Source organism: Pseudorasbora parva, chromosome 1, assembly GCF_024679245.1.
Source record: "Pseudorasbora parva isolate DD20220531a chromosome 1, ASM2467924v1, whole genome shotgun sequence".
NCBI lineage: Eukaryota > Metazoa > Chordata > Actinopteri > Cypriniformes > Gobionidae > Pseudorasbora > Pseudorasbora parva.
This window is the reverse complement of record NC_090172.1, coordinates 62,916,753-62,936,594: the sequence shown is the minus strand read 5'-3', so window position 1 is coordinate 62,936,594 and position 19,842 is coordinate 62,916,753. Positions and strand designations below refer to the sequence as shown.

The window sequence follows — 19,842 nt, the reverse complement described above, 5'->3', positions numbered from 1 at the left end:
TTACCGACCGCTATACCGTAGGCTATTTAACTGGGAAATCTGATCGAGTGCCGCGGGAATGCAGACCAGTCAAATCCTGTAGTCACCAGTGTGCTATGAATTCTGGGATAGGGAAGGCTGCGACGTTATAGGAAGGTCCCATCTGCTACCCTTCCTTTGCCTGAGAACCGAAGGGCGCATTTTGAAGTCGCTCATGAATTGCAGCAGCCTTTGTTGCATTGCTGTGACACAATCGCACTTCAAATGTGGCCTTCAAAGGTGCAACTTTCACTTTGGGACAGCCTTTGTAGTGCCGCTGTGATGTAATCTGCAGCCTTCACATTGGGAAAGCCTTCGTAGGGCCGCTATGACGCAATCGCACTTCAAATGCGTCACTTTGGGACACAGCTAAAGTATCCGCTGAGGCTGCTGTAGGAACCGTCTGCAAATTCACAGTAACTCACCAAAAGGCTTTTTAAGTTCCAAAGTTTGTAGTACATTCCTACTGGCCAGACTACTTACTACAGGTGAAATTAACTGAAGTAAAGCTGGCTTGACATGGTCATTCGATATCTGTGGATCTATGGACCGTCTCTAAAGTTACATACAATTTGGTATATTGCTGCACAATTCTAATCAAATGCTATTAGGCTACTATAACTAGGAACTGAAATAATTGCATGCAAAACTGAATCATCTCGCAAGGAATTGCGCAAGTGGGATTTTAGCGAGAGTGAATTCGCCCCACACGATTCACCTCATTTATTTCCTTGAACGTGCATTCGCGACTTGAGTGCGCTACATGCAAGCTCATATCTCACAAATATAGCTTATTGAAATAAGTGTCCCCGTTTACATACAACAGCAAACTGACAATGTAGTAACCCGCATCTACATGACTATTAATAAACGGGGTAGCCTTTAATTCTTTGTGCTGCATGCAGTTATGCAGCGTTTTGACTGAACCTCTTCTGCTGCTTGAGGTGAGAACATATCATTTCTGGGTCTTAAAGTCTGCGTTTGTGATATGTCCTTATTTCATGTAAAAGCTAGCTCGCTCCATCTGGGTGCATTTCAATCTTCTCTAAGTATGTGTTGTCACGTATCTCACATGCGCACTTCAATAAGCTGACAGAAATGGGTAATGCGTTACATGCCGCGCGAAATCGGGGTAAAGAGAAAACTACCTGTCCTGATCGGGTAATGCTACGCCGCCTATGACCTTACTCCGATAAAAGGAAACCGGTAGCACATTTAGATGACCATGTTCAATGTCGGCTCAGAATGTGCATATAACCACACCCATTGATCACAAGCTGCCCGATTTGGAGTTAACATCACTGCGTATTGTCATGGACTCGCTGAAGTTAGCCTAATAAGGTATGTGACTGACTTAAAACCATAGCTGTGTCCCAAAGTGAAGGGTGCGCACTTCGAAGGCCATGCACTTCGAAGGCCAGTCCAGGCCACGCCTTCAAAGTGCACGAAGCGGCACGAAGGGCGAACCGAGAGACAGGGTTGCCAGGTCTGAAAAATAAAACACCCCAAAGCAACAGCAGCCTAAATGCAACCCCATTCCAGACTTGGCAACAATGAATCAAGCGTCGTTAATGGCCAAGCAGGTTGTGACAACTGACAGCGGACGTTCGTGAGGAGATTTTAAAAAGAGAAATGGAGCATATATAATAATTATATATATATATATATATATATATATATATATATATATATATATATATATATATATATATATATATATACATTTTTAAGCTTTTTATTGGATTTTGACACGCTTCAAAGCCTGCGACGATGGGAGACAGGACCATGTAAATCTGTAGCCGGTTAAATATTGTCAAATTGCAAATATTAGTTAACAGTTTATTTCTTATGTTAAATGTAACGGTTACAATATATTTTAAACATTTATATATACGTCCAAGTCTTTCATTTTTTTTTAAGTAGGTCTAGGCCTACTTATTTTTATTCAGATGTATTGTCTACTTTTTATGACATGATGCCAGCCGTCGACTGATTCAGCCCCGCAAAGCTGCGGACAGTTCAAATATGCACTCAACCCAGAAGATGATGTCCCGCACAGGCCTTACCAGAGTCTCTAATGTGCATTATTCCCCATCCCGGTCCAGCTCCAGCTTCTCCCGCTCAGCGCAATGAAAGTGTATAGCCTAATATTAAAATTGATAATTAAAATTTCTGTTGTTTATGATGTTAAACTTAAGTTATATTATTGGTCTATAAATAGGCTACAGTTGTAAAAAGCCTACTTTAGGTAGGTTAATGTATAGACCAATTTATTTTCATTTACACATTTTAAATTACATGACAAGAAAATATATGTATAAACATATATAAATGTGTTTAATGTAGCTACAAATGATAACGTGCATTACAAAAATAAACAATGTAGGCTATAGAACAACCACTTCTCTTTAATTTAGCCTACGTTTGAAGTTAACGAAAATGAACAAAGACAGCAGTTTCTTTGTTTAATTTACAAATAACTTACATAAAAAATAATAAAAAGCTAATAATAGTCTAGCCATTTAAATCGGCCAGGCATTCAGCCTTTGGAGGATCGATCTTTCGGTGACCGTCGTCAGTGAACATTCATTAATTCATTCATTCATATAAAAAAAAACTTTATTTTAGCATCTAAGTCAGCAGTTTTCGTTTATTTGCATTTTTTCTTATAATTCCGAATGACAGATGTCACATTTGTTTTAGCCTATTTTTCTGTGATATTTGTTTTGTGTTGGCAGTAGGCTATAAGAAAAATAAATGATTGCATGGGCAATTCCTATCCAGTGTCTCTCTTTCTGTAAGGGAAATTTAAAAGATAGATTCTGGAAACAAAATCTAAATTTAGCTGGATGAGTCGGGTCGGGAATAAAATAATGCGCGAGCAGAATGCTGCATAGCGGGAGCGGGACGAAAATACAGCCCTGGCAGAAGGCTAAAGAAAGTGTATGAAAAAAAGAAAGAAACAGCGAAAAGGGTGATAATGGACAGATTCCTCTTCTTGGGAGAATGGTTGAGAAATAAATAGCATTTAAAAATTGGGAAATTAAAGTTTATCTTGGTTGCGTTTTATTAACTTCAAGCGCTTGCGCTGTTGTGTTCAATAGTATCCAGGATACACTTGAGTTACCGACCGCTATACCGTCTTTAACTGGGAAATCTGATCGAGTGCCGCGGGAATGCGGACCAGTCAAATCCTGTAGTCACCAGTGTGCTATGAATTCTGGGATAGGGAAGGCTGCGAAGTTGAGGGAAGGTTCCATCAGCTGTACCCTTCCTTTACCTGAGAACCGAAGGGCGCATTTAAAAGTCGCTCATGAATTGCGGCAGCCTTTGTCGCACCGCTGTGACGCAATCGCACTTCAAATGTGGCCTTCAAAGGTGCAGCTCTCACTTTGGGACAGCCTACCTAGTGCCGCTGTGACGTAATCGCACTTCAAATGCGGCCTTCAGAGGTGCAGCCTTCACATTGGGACAGCCTTCGTAGTGCCGCAATGACGTAATCGCACTTCAAATGCGGCCTTCGAAGTGCGCGCACTTCACTTTGGGACACAGCTCATGTCAGATGAGATCTGCACTCGTCACATGATGGACATCAATCACGAGTTACAGCTGGCAACTCACTCTCCATTCATATCAATTGTCTCACTAAGTCTTTTTAACATTTTCTAAGCATCAGGCATGGCAACGTAATGACATCGCATCCACGTCGCTTCAGCGTCTAGTCATTTCAGCTAAATTATAGGCTTATTATCTGTTCTTAAGCTATAGGTAAGGCACCCGTTTTAAAACTATAGGCGCTAACTTGAAACGCGCATTTGCTCTCAAACATATTTGAGTCTGGGAATGCTTGTCTTAGAGCTATAGTAGGCTACTATAACTATAGCTTTTGCTGTAAAGTGAGCTAATGTCATAAACTATAATACAATATAATTCTGTTTTTAACCCTTTAGGCACCAGAGTTTTTTTCCTAAAACATTAGATTTTGACATCTTAATTTCAAAAGGCTATATCTTAAAATTGATAAACGATAGAAACTTTCTGTAAATTAGAGAAATATGACCCAAAGTTTATGTAAAGATTACATTTTCCCATCGAATTAGCATATTATGATGTCGTATGGTGGTGGCAATCTTGGATTATATAATTTTCATGAAAAGCCACGTTTAAATGATAAACTGCTGCACTTCTTTCCCCCCAAATGTCCCTCACCTTCTGTGTGATATATTGCACAATACTGAATGTTCAGGTAAATAGTAAATAGTAAGCAAACTGTGTACATCATTACTAATAAATGGTAGAAACAAACCGAATGCATGTAGCGGTTTGCCTTTTGCTGTAGGGGTTGTACTTTTGTATGTAGTTCCCATTTACTACATACAGTATGCACTCTGATTCCATATGGGGCACATATATATTATATATTATGCATAATAGCCCCTGCCCTGTGTCACGCCACGTCTGCTCCTGCTACGAGCAGCGTATCCAGATCTGCCTCGAGTGTGCACAGCCTGGACCAGTGTTATTGTCATTTTGACTCCACGTTGCCCCCGAACTGTCCTATGAATACTTCGATCTCGTCTAACATACCCAGTGGCGTTAGATAAAGTCTCCACCACAATACTGTTGCCGTGGTGAGAAGACGCGTGCTTCATGGTGAGCGCAGCAAAAATCTCCCGCGGCCATCTCATTCCCAACACTAACACAGCTGCTAACTCTGCGATGAACACTCTGATCCCAGGGAACATTATTCCCACCACTGACATTGGGCAAATGATCCACCATTTGTGCTTAGTGTAACGTTAGGGTTAGTTTCATGTTCATAATCGCCTTCACTGATAATCCCATAACATCTACAGCCAGTATGTATAGTTTTTATGGGGTTTAAAACTAATTTAAAATCAACCAATGAAACCGGCTCCTTAAGATTCAACACATTTTGCAGCTGATTCCAAGTGCAGGGTGCCGCATACTTGAAAGCCCCTTTTCCCAGTTCTGTCCGGACTTGAGGGACAGATAATAAAAAGAAGTCCTCAGAACGAAGACAATATCTTCCTGTACTTTTCTTTTCGATGTAAGAGGTATGGGGGAAGCATACCAAGAATTGCCTTGTAGATAAAAATGTACCAATGATTAAGTCTACGGGTGGACAATGCAGACCAACCAACCCGATCATACAAAGAACAGTGATGTAACAGTGATATACTAAGAGGGCTGGAGGTTAGACTATCTACCTGTACACACACTGGGGTCTACCTGATAGATAGTTTTCAAGCCAGCAAACTGTTTGTTCTGACAACCCGACACTGAGGAGTCTTTGTTTTAATATTACATGATCCACAGTATCAAAAGCCTTCGATAGGTCCATGAAAAGAGCTGCACAATGTTGTTTTTTATCTAAACAGTCAATAAAATCATTTATTACTTTTAGGGCTGCTGTAGTTGTGCTGTGTTTTTGACGAAAACCTGATTGAAAATTAGACAAAATATTGTTGATAGTTAGAAACTCTTTTAATTGTTCGTTCACCAGAGTTTCCATAACCTTGGCCAGAACAGACAGTTTCAAGATGGGTCTGTAATTATTTAAATCAGTCGGATCGCCTCCTTTTAACAGAGGAAGAACAAATGCGGATTTCCATATAAGTGGAATTTCATTCGTGTCCAGAGAAAGATTAAAAAGGTAAGTCAAAGGCGGTGCAATAAAATCAGATGCTAACTGTAGAAAATAAGGCTCCAAGTTATCAGGACCAGGCGATTTTCTAATGTCAAAAAGTGTGAGTGCTCTATGTACTTCTGAAACTGAAAATGGCTTAAACCTAAAAGAATTACTGACTCCAGAATGACCATGAGAATTTCCTTTAGGATGATTCTGATGTGAAGTGTTGAGTGAATCAAATAATGAACCAGAGGCAATGAAATGCTCATTAAAACAGCCAAGCATCTCAGCCTTATCGGATCATTTATGTGAGTCCTTAAGAATAAATGGTGGCAGCTCAATGCCTGTTTTGTTTCCGGCTAAGGATTTAATCGTCTTCCAGAATTTTAAGGGGTTATTTAAATTATTTGAAGTTTCTATAAGAAAGTGGTCAGCTTTGGCCTTTCTGATAGCCACAGTGCACAAATTGCGCAGTCTCCTGAAGAGCAGCCAATCAGAATCCAGGCTTGTTTTCCTGGCTTTTGCCCAGGCCTTATCACGCTCATGTTTATGTTTATTATTTATTTGACAGGGACCATGTGCAAGTACATTAATCTTAGAAGAGAAAAGGTGCTTCACACCAGATTTAGCTACAGCTAATTTCCATCCGCAGTCCCTGGGCAGATAAAACAATAAAATAAATGCATCTAAACATCAATAACTCACTATCTATTTACAACCACATTTACAGTCATACTTCAGCCTAAACTAGCTCTATACATACTGTCAACAATAAATCCTGTAAAATTTCTACATTAAAAACTTGCTAACCATAAACATAGTCAATGCTGACATAATGGATTATCTAATAATACCTTTCTAACATTTTGCGAGAAGTCCCTCAGACCAGAGGATAATTTCAGACTAACTGGAAGATTGTTCCATTCTTTAACAGCCTTGAATGAGAAGGCTGTCTGTGCAAAGGCAGAGCTTCTGTTCGGTAATCTGCAGTCATTTCGACTTGTGGACCTAGATGTCCTGGTATTCTGTTCTGAGCAGAGCTGTACAAATCTCCTCAGTGGTGGAGGTGCGCTATTATTAAGAATCTTAAAAATTAACCGTACATTTGAGTACACAATTAAATTCTCAAAATTTAATATATTTAACCGGTTAAAAATTTGACAATGATGATGTCTCAATGGTTTTTTATCTAATACTTTTACAGCCTGGTTATAAAGGGATTTTAAAGTTTTTAATGTTGTTTCACTTGTTTGAGACCAACACGAGATAAAATAATTAACATGTGAAACAATCCTTGCATCCAGATAGATTTTTGCGGCATCATAAGTAAGCATATTTCGAATATGTTTTAAAAACTGAGATGTTGTATTTTAAAATATTAGACTTTTTTTTTTTTGATATGCTTTTTAAATCCGAATGTTGGTTCCAAAAGGACACCTAAGTATTTAAATTCATCTACTACTTTTATCTTCTTATCTTTTACAAAAACACATGGAAAGGTCTTTGGTTTTCTAATTTTAGTGAAATACATTGTCACCGTTTTCTTTACATTAAGTGTAAGCGAAGCAGAGGTGAGCCAGTCAGCGATGTTATTCATGACCTTAGTTAATTTATTAGCCACACTAGTGGCGTCATTTCCATGTGCATAAATAATAGTGTCATCCGCATACATTTGAACATCCACTTCACCACACACTGTAGGGAGATCATTAATATAGAGTGTAAACAGCAGAGGTCCAAGAACAGAGCCCTGGGGGACACCTGTGTCACAAGCCTTTGGAGTAGACAGCATATTATTGACCCTCACACACTGTACACGGTCACCACTTAGATATGATTTTATCCACTGCAGTGCACTGTTGGACAGTTTATAGTTGCTCAATTTCTTCAGCAGCACTGAGTGGTTGACCGTGTCAAATGCTTTGCGAAGGTCTAGAAACAGTGCCTCCCTTGTCCAGTTTAGCTTTTACCCCTTCTATAAAATGGCAGCATGCAGTTTCAGTGGAGTGGTTTTTCCTATATCCAAATTGCATGTAGAAGATTACTTTTATTTAGATGTTCTAATAACTGTTCTGTAATTACTTTTTCAATGACCTTTGAGACAACGGGAAGTATGCTGATAGGTCTATAATTGCATACTTCATATCTATTACCGGTTTTAAAAACTGGCGTGATAATTGCATTTTTAAAAACAGTGGGGAACATATTTTCTTCTATTGATTTATTAGTCATATAAGTAATAGGAGTCATAAACATATCTTAATGTCTTTTTAAGATTGTACTATTAAGCCCCCAAATATCTTTACATTTAGAGTTTGTCAGGGATTCTAAGATTTTGTATATTTTAGATTCATTGATTGGTTTGAACTTCAAAAAACTTGGATTATTATCAATAAATGGATCAGATGTTTGATAATTAGTACAATTGTAATATTTGCAAAGTTCATTAACTGATTCTGTAAAATAATTGTTGAAATAATTTGCAACTATTTGTGGATCGTTTTCAAGATTTTCATTTATATTAATTTCCATTTTCTGGCATTTAAAATGTTTTCGCCCAGTGACTTTATCAATAGCTTTCCAAAGTTTTTTAGTATCACCTTTTGCTTGTTCAATCAAATTCATATATACGTTTGCTTTCGTCTCTCTTAACAACCTTATAACCTTATTTCTAAGCTCCTTATATAAAAGTCGATCAGTCATGTGACCTGTTTTCAAGGACTTGTTAAGTGCCGTATCTCTTAGATTACATATGGACTCATTTATCCAAGGCAAGATTATTATTTATTTTTATTTTTTTTATGATTTATTCTTTAAATGGGATTGTTTAGAATATTTGGATAAGAGTTCATGGAATGTTTTTAAAAAATCATTACATGCTGACTGATTTTTACCAGATGATTGTTTTTTAATTGTTTCCATTCAATTTTTTATATTTCATTATGAAACAGTTCTATATCTTTCTTGGGAATATAAGAAGCCACTGAATCACGGTCAATTGAATTATTTTTTTATATCTCATTTTTGATAATATTCTAACCATTAAACTACGATTATGGTCAGACAAGCCTGTTATCAAATTATAGGTTTTGGTAATTCGTTCTGCGTGATTAGTAAAGATTAAGTCTATTAAAGTTTGGGACGATTTTGTTATTCGTGTAGGATGTTTTATCCTTTGTGTCATCTGAAACTTGTTACTAATTTGTTTTAACTTTTTCCTGATACTCTTGTTCAACCAATTTATATTGAAATCACCTAACAAAATGGTTTCCTTATTATCACATTTTTTTAGTATCTCAATGAGATGGTTAAAAAAAATGTATTTTGCTGTAGGTGGTCTATACAACACAATGACCTTAAAAGACATTTCAGATGATAGTCTGATAGTTAAAATATTTTATGTCACGCTTAATAATGATACGTGGGTTGGATTTGGGAATTTTTGTGTTTCTGGTCACTAATGTCGTTTGCAAAAACAGAAGCTGCAGAGTTTTTGTGAGATACGTTGGTTAGGATAAGATCAATTAAAGATGATTTATCTGGACATTTCAGGTTAGGTCTATTGGCACTGTCAACGAGCTGAAAGAGATTTATCGAGTCACAATAAGCTTTAAATTCATCAGATACTGGATGCAACCAGCTCCAATTTAGATCTCCAATGATTACTATTTCGTTCTGATTTAGTCCTGATAAAAGCTGCATTAAAGAAGGCAGAGCATCCCTGACAGCTGAAGGTGTCCTATAGCAACCAACTACAGTAATGTGGAGATTACTAGAGACCTCGAGATCAAGAGCTAAAAATCAAAACGCTTACTCGCTTATTTAGAGAGAGGCATATTTACACAAATCTTATTTTTAATATATACCGCAACACCCCCACCCCTCCTGGGACGATCAGTCCTATATATACTGTAACCATTAATACTGATATCCTCATTCAGAACAGATTTACTTAGCCAAGTCTCTGATAAAACAGTTACATCAGCTTCAGTAGAGTGTGCCCAAATACGAATAATATCTATCTTTGAAATCAAACTACGAACGTTCAAGTGAATAAAACCAAAGCCAACCCTGGATTTAAAATCAACAGGGGTATTGAAACATATAGCCGAGTCTGGGCCTGGATTGGGTTGCACATTTCCTGAAATCAACAGCAACAGGACAATTAAACACCTCAGCTTAAGTGATTTAAATGATTGAATAGAGGATTCATCCTTTGAACTTATTTAGTACAAAGATACGAAGGCCGCTTTCAGAAATAGTAAAATTGTCTTGTAAAGCCATAACACTGATCAGACAGGTCAGGTCTGCAGTGTCAGAGGAGAAAAACAGAGGCAGGTGTATTGACTTAATGTCAGAAACACAAACAGATGCACACGTCCCCCAGCGTATTGAGACAGTATTTAAAAGACCTGCACAGGAGTAGTTGAACCTTTGCGGGCTTCCATACATTCCCCTCAAGGTTAGTAAATACATTACAAAAAAGAGCAGCACCTCTGCACGTCCCGTTCCTAGCCGAACAATACAATAATAGAACGAACAATTCCTGAAGAAAATGTGAGTGGTGGTTGATGTGTGCAACCTACACTGCTGGCATGATTTTAGCATGATGCTAACACAATTAGCATATTGTCAGCATGATACTATCCCGATTGCCATGTTGCTAACAAAATGCTAATGTAACCCCCCCCCCCCCATCCCGATTGCCATGTTGCTAACAAAATGCTAATGTAACCCCCCCCCCTGTTCAAACCGCCCACTCCAAGGTCCGCCGGCATGAGAGTCGGTCGCTCTAACAGGCAGACTAAAGGCTGCAACCTATAGTGTCAGTCGCTAGAACGTCTCTAGAGGTCAGAGGAGTGAGGTTTACTCACACAGCAACTACTAGCTGGCGTCTGTTACATTAACATGATTAGCATGCTGCTAGCTTGATGCTAACCTTATGCTAACACTATTGGCAATTTGTTAGCATGATGCTAAGACATTTTTTACTTGTTTTTAATCATGTTTTAACCCTAAGCTAATTGTTATTAGCATGTAGCTATTCATTGCTAGCATGTGTAGCATGTTCAATACGATGTCCTGATGTAGAGTTATTGATAGATTTTCTATGTGATTCTCAGAATGGAACAAAAGTGTGCAGGGTCTGCTCTATTGTACTTTATGTTCTAACATATGGTTTTCCTTATGCTGGAATAATTTCCCACATGAGGAACAGGTTCTGTTAGGAGTGTATGGGAGTTAGGATAAGGGTTCCTGTTTCGCATTGAAGGATCTTCAGGATCTCAAGATAAACCTGAATGTTTGACCGGAAGATGACTATATTTAGACTTGTTTTTCTATATGTATCACATATCTATACCATGAGCTGCTAAATGATGTAGTCTCTCTCTCTCTCTCATTGGTTCAAATCATGTTACACCCGTTATATTCAATGTGTATAGTCTCTCCTTTTGCCCAGAATAAAGTGAGATTTTTCTATTCCCCCATGAAACGAACTGAACAAATAAAGACAAAGGGTTTTTTTTTTGTGTGTGTGTGTGTAATCTTGTTAACATTTTAAATGATATCCTGCCCTACTGGAATGACACAATTTTTACATGATGTTATAAAAAATATCCTAATAAAAATGTGCGACACACACGAGACGTGCAGTTCTGCATCTGAAGACAAAAAATAATGACTAAAAGAAGAACTTCAGTCCTCTAATAAGAATAAGTGTTTTTTATTTTTAGACAGATGTGAATATGAAGACTCACCTGATACAGTCAGTGTAAGAGCATCACTGGTGTCTGATGTCTGTGAGTCTGATCTCTCTCCTCTACAGCTGTATTCACCACTGTAGTAATACACACCACTGAGATACACACCAGCTGTGAATCTGAACTCTGCTGTTGATGATGGTGTATAGACAGGTTCTCCATCTCTAAACCATCTGTATGTCCACTGAGTGTCTCCTCCTCCCGGTATGACACATGTGAGAGTGACTGTTTCTCCTCTGAACACTGGCTGATCCGGCTTCACCTTCACTTCAGGTTTTGGTCTCTCTGTATTAATACACATAAATATAGATTAAGACATCATCACAGTCTCATGATCACTGTTATCAACTCACAATAATGAGAAATGAGAAAAACACCAGTAAAGATCTAGTTTGCCTGTGGTTTGAGTGAATAAATAAACTTATAAACCTGTTTTACAGGTAATGGTCTGTATTTTTTTCAGAATGTTCCCGATTTTTCATTATATATTTTTTTAAGAGGAAATGTTCTGCATTTTCAGAATAATATGCAATTTTACATAAACGTTTCATTAAAATGTACAGATTTTTTTCAATAAAAATAGAAAAAAAGGAAACAAATGTATAACTACAGAATTCAGCAGTCATTCAACATTTATATCTTACTATTCAAGATTCTGTGTGGGTTAAAGGGAGTTTTTTGAGGCTAAATAATTTGTACACCCATAGGCTTTCGTGTAGACTATGAATTTGTGTATTGTATTTTACGAATCTTTTAACCTTGTCTTGCAAAAAGATGCTCATTTTGATAAAAAAAAGTTTTTTTGTTTTTTTTTGCACTAATTCTCCCCTATAAATTTCCTAAAAACATCTATTATTTATTTATGTTTTAGGGTTTTCCAAATCGAGTTGTAAATGCACAGCATCAGTGTGTGTGTGTGTGTGTGTGTGTGTGTGTGTGTGTGTGTGTGTGTGTGTGTGTGTGTGTGTGTGTGTGTGTTTGACCGTCACGTCCACAACAGTTAGCGGAGCAAGAGGTGACGTTAGGGCGGGTGATTTGAATTTCTTTTAGGCTACTTGTGAAGTGGCTCATGAGATTGTGTCGATTACTATTGTTAGCATTTCTAATCGCTGTTCAGTTCAACACTGAAAACTGCAGAAGGCATCTTTCAGTTTTCCATCCGTTTAAAACCAAAGAAACATCAACTTAGCTATTCATAAAGTTTGAAAGGTTGATTATATGGGGTAGTAAACGTTACCGCCATTATCTCAAACTCTTTTGAAACGACAAAAACTATTGATGAACTTTAGGCCTAACGTTACAGGAAAGCAGAGGAGACTAAAACACGAATAAAATATAATGCATGTTCTAAACACATCTGCTTACAAACCCGCGCAGTATGCATATATTAACCTTTCAATAAATAAATTATCTTTTTTTTTAATTTTTTTTTTTTATACCCTGCGGAAGTTGTCATAGCATATTGAATCATAGATACATTGGTTAAAGTTAGTTATGAAAATTGTGTCTCTCTGCAGTAATGTACTGACAGTTAACGTCACACCCCTAGATAGCAATTTGATGTAGCTAAGTCTAAGTAATATAATTTTATTAATTTTACTTTAATTATAAATACTATAAATGTAGTTCTGCTTCCAGAGCACAGTAGGTCGAGGTTTTGCATTGTCTCAGTTAAACATATGCTGGCATGTTTGAATTTGTGTAATTATTCTTAAATTCAACAAACAAGCAAACAAGCACATACATTAATAAATCAATAAATATGATAAAATTACAATAAATGTAACTTTAGCGGTAAAAATGACACTATAGTTTTGGGAGGTCTGTCACCCCCACCACCCCAAAAACTCCTCGAGGAAACACTGAGCTCTGTCTGCGTTTGACATGAATGATGGACATGAATGACGGAATGATTGTGTGATGATGAATAATAATTCATCAATTTGCTCTATAGGTGGGCGTATGCAAATATATCCGCACATGGTGTCACAGTTCCCACAATATCAGCCGTTTTTGACCTCGATTAATTTTGTTTTTGTCTATAACGAGGAGGACAGTTTTAGCTATGGAACTTGCAGGATATTTGAACTGTAAAAAGACCTCTAATATGCCAAAACATCAAGGCCAATTTGATTTCTCATGTCATTACCTCTTCATAATAATCATCAAAATATCTGATAACTGCTCAGTATTTGTGCTATAAATTGATTATGCAGTTTTACATTTAAAGAATAATGACTAAAAGTGAAATGCTTCAGCTCTTATCAGAACAGATGAGGCTGAAGAGGATAAGAAAAGTGTTGAGCCTCAAATATTGATTTTAAAAGATCATCAGACAGATGTGAATATGAAGACTCACCTGATACAGTCAGTGTAAGAGCATCACTGCTGTGAGAGTGTCGAGTCTTCATCTGTCCTGTACAGGTGTATTCACCAGACGCAGCAGCTGGGAAACTGAACTCTGCTGTTGATGATGATGGATAGACAGGTCGTCCATCTCTAAACCATCTGTATGTCCACTGAGTGTTTTCTTCTCCCGGTATGACACATGTGAGAGTGACTCTCTCTCCACTGAACACTGGCTGATCCGGCTTCACCTTCACTTCAGGTTTTGGTATCTCTGTATTAATACACATAAATATAGATTAAGACATCATCACAGTCTCATGATCACTGTTATCAACTCACAATAATGAGAAATGAGAAAAACACCAGTAAAGATCTAGTTTGCCTGCAGTTTGTGTGAATACATAAACTGTAAATAATACATTTAATTTTACAGGTAATGGTCTGTATTTTTTACAGATTTTCCCGTTTTGTCATGATACACTGAAATACCTGTAGTTTTACAGATATTCTGTAATTAAAAATTCGACTATTACATTTACAGGAATTGATTGTAGTTTGGTATTACATGAAATTAATTTCTGTTTTTTAAGAGGAAATGTTCTGTATTTTTACAGAATAATATGTAATTTTACATAAATGTTTGATTAATGCTTTACAGATTTTTTTATGTAAAAAGGAAACAAATGTATAACTACAGAAATCAGCAGTCATTAAAAAATGTGTTCTTATATTTAAGATAATGTGTTGGTTAAAGTGAGTTTCTGTGGGTGAAGTAATAGTATTTGTACATCTATAGACTAATGTGTAGTCTATGAATTTATTGTAATGCACTAATCAATATTTTGAGAATAAAACAGAGGTATAAAAATTGAAATCTTTTTTAATGATGTATAGTTTGTAAAGGTAATTTTATTACATCTGACAGTAATCTTGAGCTAATTTAAGCAAAGAAAGCTTCAGTGTGTCGGCGTCCTCATGCAGGTTAACAGGCTGAGAATCTGTCTCCAACCCAAGGCCGTACGTCTTGAACTCTGGGGGACCCACATATTTTTGTTTTTCTTATTTTTATAAAGCATAAGGAAACAGAACAGTGAATTTAATTCTAGGTCTAATTCTAGGGTTGTCCTCCTCAATGTCTAAGGTGGTTCTGGCCCTGATCTGACCCTCGTCATCCCGTAGTAAACTCAGTGCAGCACTTCCTAATTCTCCACCAGAACGCCGGCTTACCATTGTCTGACGCTGAACTACTTTAAACGAGACAAAAACAATACAAATATTTAATGAAATCTGAAGGGTGCAGTATGTGCTTTACCGACACAACATAAATACTCAAAAATATTAGCATTTTACATTTTAGACTGCATTTCTATTTTACACACTTTTATGAAATGTCAATATTTTCAATCTAATGCTTTTATAAGGCTTGAGTCTGTGATGTAGTCATACAAATAATTAACCATGTGCAGAACTTTTCAACACATGTTTTATTTCTAATAAAAGCCAACAGAGAAAGCTTTTTTCTGCAAAGTGAGCTAATATCATAAAATATAATACAATATAATTATGTTTTTGACCTCACTATTATACCCTGGACATTATAATAATAACTAGAATGTACAATTCCTGACGAAAATCTGAGTGGTGCTTGACGTGTGCAACTACACTGCTGGCATGTTTTTAGCATGATGCTAATACAATTAGCATATTGTCACCATGATACTTACCCGATTGACATGTTGCTAGCAAAATGCTAACATGATTAGCTTTTTGCTAGCATTATGCTAACACAGTTAGCAATTCGTCAGGAATTAACATGCTGCTAACATAATGCTAATACTATTGGCATTTTGTTAGCATGACGCTAGTACATTTTTTACTTGTTTTCATTGCTGGACTGGGGCTAAAATTCGGCTCTGGCAAACTCAGCCCATCTGGCCCATGAGTCCCCCGTGAGTGTTTTTGCTGGAGTTAGAGCCTTAAACTGGAGTAAATAAATAAAACAAGGACATGGACAAATAACCATGGATATTATCGAATTACTACATATTTAGAAAACAAACTTAATATTGCACTTTTGTCACAGTGATGCTCTTGACACTAAAGCACTGATGATTTTGAGCTAGGATGCAGTAAAGTGAATTTACCGCTTTTAAATGCTGTCGTCATTAACTCAATCTCATGTCCTTCCAAACCTGCATGACTTTCTCTCTTCCGTGAAACAAAAAAGAAGATATTTTGAAGAATGCTGGCATCCAAACCATTTTGGTTAGGCTACCATTTAATATTGTGTGAACAAAAAAAAAGACTCAAATGATTTTCTTTTATGTTACACAGACATAAATTAATTCAGGTTTGGAATGACATTAGGCATCAGTATGAGTAAATGGCCACATTTTGGGTTGAACTGCCCCTTTAAAAACAATAGTTTTCAAGAGTCAACACTTAATTTATGATATTATGAGGTTCTCATTGAAATAACATTTAGTTAAATTTCATTAAGTCTAATAAAAACTGCATAAAATATAGAGAAAAAAGCTTTGTCCTTAATTCATGGGATCCAGGCTTTAAAGCTGTTTGGTTGAATTATCCTTGAATTACCATATGACGGTGTTTTTATAGTTTAACTGTAAGCTCATGGTCTTCACAGGTACCCACATGTTCCTTATTGCCCTGCTGGGTATTTGGTTTCTAAAATAAATTAACTATTGAATTTGTTATAAAATATATATATAGTAAATGTCTAGAAAATAGGAAAACAGCCTCTATAAAAATAATAATAGCACCATTTTTAATAAATACATTTCTTCCAAAACAGCATAATTCTCCACTGTTCGTAGCTGCCTGGTGGTGTTAGATTGACAAGTTTGTAGTTGTGTGTATTTCCGTTTTCCACTCATGAACCACTGAGCCACTGGGGCGGCAGTGGCTCAGTGGTTCATGTAGGTTGTCTACAAACCAGAAGGTTGGTGGTTTAATCCCCGGTTCCACTTGACCAAGTGTCGAGGTGTCCATGAGCAAGACACCTAACCCCAGCTGCTCCCGACGAGCTGGATGGCGCCTTACATGGCTGACATCGCCGTCGATGTATGAATGGGTGAATGTGAGGCAAAATGTAAAGCGCTTTGGATAAAAGCGCTATATAAATGCAGTCCATTTACCATTTACCACTCTATCCTGTCATTTAAATGCTCACGGCTGTTTTCAGCTGATTCACCGCAGAACCTGTAATGTTCACATATCACACGATTGTAGCCTATAATACAAAATTCAGGGTCAAAATGCCGTTCATCACTTCATAGAGCATGAACGTAGGTTTGTTCACTGTGCGGAAATTTGCCTTTTGCAGTTTCCCATACACTCAGATAAAATAAAGTAAAAAATCTATCAATAACCAGCGCCTAATATGGACCGAGTATGTGAATATGGAGGAGGTCTCTCTCACTTTGGCCTGTCAATTCAAAAGACAAACCAATGGGCCGCTGTCCCTGCATGATGGGCCAGTCAGTGGCAAAAACATAAATAAATAAATAACCTTGTATCAGCCCCAAAGTGCTTCGGCACACCGGGAAAATGCCTACCCTGTTTGTTTAGTCATGTTTAACCCTAAGCTAATTGTTATTAGCATGTAGCTATTGAAAGGGTCGGGGGTCGACACCCTTGCCTCTTCATCATATGCATCTTCATCATATGCATCTTATCCTTTTGAATATGTTTTTTTTTATATATATATCCTCCTCATGAGTTAAATAATCAGTTATTATCTTTTCAAAGTAATGAATTATTGACAATCCATTTTATGTGATCATTTAATACATTTTTAACTATTATTTGAATATGATTTGGACTTTTTGTCTGCTGTATTGGGTTTCTAATTTGCTTTCCAGAGACGGTCTGACAAAGACAGCCTGACCGAGACTGTCTGACCCCTATCTCTGTGCCCTGACATAGATAGACTTCTATCTATGAGTCCTGACCAACAGGGCCTTGGAGAGAAACTTAGGACTGCCAGGAAATGAATCCTGTCCGCTAGTAACCCCAGGACGGAAAGGGGGTCGGGAGAATTTTTAGGCTCCCAATTGTGATTTTCTTCCCATTTATATAGTGTGATTTTTCCCATTGATAGAAGTACATTTTTGTCTTTATATTTCCTTATATTTCTTTATAGAATGAGGTAGATTACATTAGTCTTTTACTTTTCTTTCTGGAGATGTGTGTGTCATGTGGTGTTGATATCTTTGTCTGTTGATAAGCTCGCTGCTGCGCTAACCTTGGAGGAGAGATGTGCCCTAGAGTCTTGTGTGTGTGTGTTACATGTTCTGTGCAGGTCTATGGACTGGATTGGACCACTTTTCTCACACCCTAGACTTCTTGGCGCCTTTCTAGGACTCTCCTGAAGTCAACACTACCCCAATCTTGGGATGGTCTGATGTATACATCCTGATTTACCAACAACAACATCTCCTATCTATTCTCGCGTGACACATTGTTTAGACTTAATGTCAATCAGTAATATTCCACGTGTTTGTAATGATGTAAATCATGTCCTTGAAATTGGTATAATTGGTGTGGTAATTCTGTGTAAGGTAGAGTCTGGCCTGCGACCTCCTTCGAGAGACTCTGAAGCTGGCTCTACCGATGAAACTGCAAACTATTCTTCAGTAAATTCTCTTCATTTGATTGAACATCCTGACTCCTGGTCTTCCTTCCATCTCTGGTCTCTGGGTCAAAACTGTTAACCCCTAACAGTTTTTGGTGGAGGATGCGGGCAATTATTCCGTGGTGACATCCCTGGCAAACCAACAAATAAGGTAGTATTATTTTATTATTAAGTTAGGGCTGTCTGACTGGAAGAGATTGGGTATGGGGAGCGGGAGAGCTTCATTTCGATAGGAGTGGGGATTAATTATACTAAGTATTTGTTTTTGTTTCTTGTTACAAGTAAAAATACACTTATGAGAGTATAAGAAGGTCGCTGAGAGCACGCCACGTTACTACGGGCAACGGCTAACGCGTAGCAGACAGCGCACGACACGTGTCTAATACAGAGGAGAGCCCATTGGGGGCCACTGGTGTAGCACCACCTCTACAGGGGCACGTCTCTCTGGACTGTGATCTGTTTGTCTGAGTTAGAGTCTTAAGAGACGGTCACACGGTTCAGGGGGCATCGCAAACCTGCTCTATCTCTTCCATCTCAGATAAGGGGATCCCCGAACTTAGATTTTAGAAAATTAGTGAATCAGACAGTCAGGGAATATAATAATAATAATAAAAATAATAATAAAATAATAAAATTAAATTAAAAATTAGATTAAAAATAATTAGAGAATTAGATAAACAAAATAAAGTAGAGACAGAAGTTGTTTGCCAGGGATGCATCTGGAACGATTCCGTGTAATTATAAAATAAGACCCAAATTGGTAAAGACCAGTAGATGTGACCAGGAGTCTGTAAGCATACTTTGTGGTTTCATTGTGTAGAAGTCCGGCATTATTGTTAAATAAACTTCGCCTAGATTATACTAAAATACTCTATAGTGGTTTCAACTGTGACCAAAAATGACTGATAAAAAGATTAATTCAGTCTTGAATAGTCCTGATCAAAATAATGAAACAGGAGAGAGCTTACGCTGTAAACAGCTTTGCTCTGATGCTCTCATTTCAAAAAAATATGCAGAGCTAATTAAGAAAATGGTCAGCCAAGGCTTTGATTCCGACTGGAAAATCACACAACAGCTAGACTGGCTAGAAGCAAAAAAAGAAGCAGACAGATCCAAATTTTTAACTGTTTGTACTTATTCATGGGTCTGTAAAATGGGAGGTGTACCAATAACCCCGGGAAAAGCAATCCCTAAAGTGATTGATGGGTGGTACAGCCTGATGGCCCAACGTGATAGAATGGCAAAAATAACTGGGCTTGAGATAGGGTATGATCTACATGATCTAAATAAAGGGCTTGAGGCAGTCTGTGATGAAGCAGAAAAGGCTATGAACTATCTTACTGCCCAATGTGATAGAATGTCCAAAATTACTGGACTTGAGATAAAAGCTGATCTGAGCAGTT

The 19,842-nt window shown here is 37.4% G+C and overlaps 1 protein-coding gene across 1 annotated transcript in view; it reads right to left on the bottom strand.

The window, feature by feature from the left end:
• The window catches only part of LOC137071707 (Fc receptor-like protein 5), a 173,284-nt gene that overhangs the window by 106,871 nt on the left and 46,571 nt on the right, over positions 1 to 19,842 (bottom strand). Inside the window, exons 6-7 of the mRNA XM_067439929.1 lie at positions 13,793 to 14,053; positions 11,431 to 11,718 (exon numbers count right to left, since the gene is read on the bottom strand). Coding sequence (XP_067296030.1) covers positions 11,431 to 11,718; positions 13,793 to 14,053 — 549 coding nt within the window. The remainder of the gene's footprint in view (positions 1 to 11,430; positions 11,719 to 13,792; positions 14,054 to 19,842) is intronic.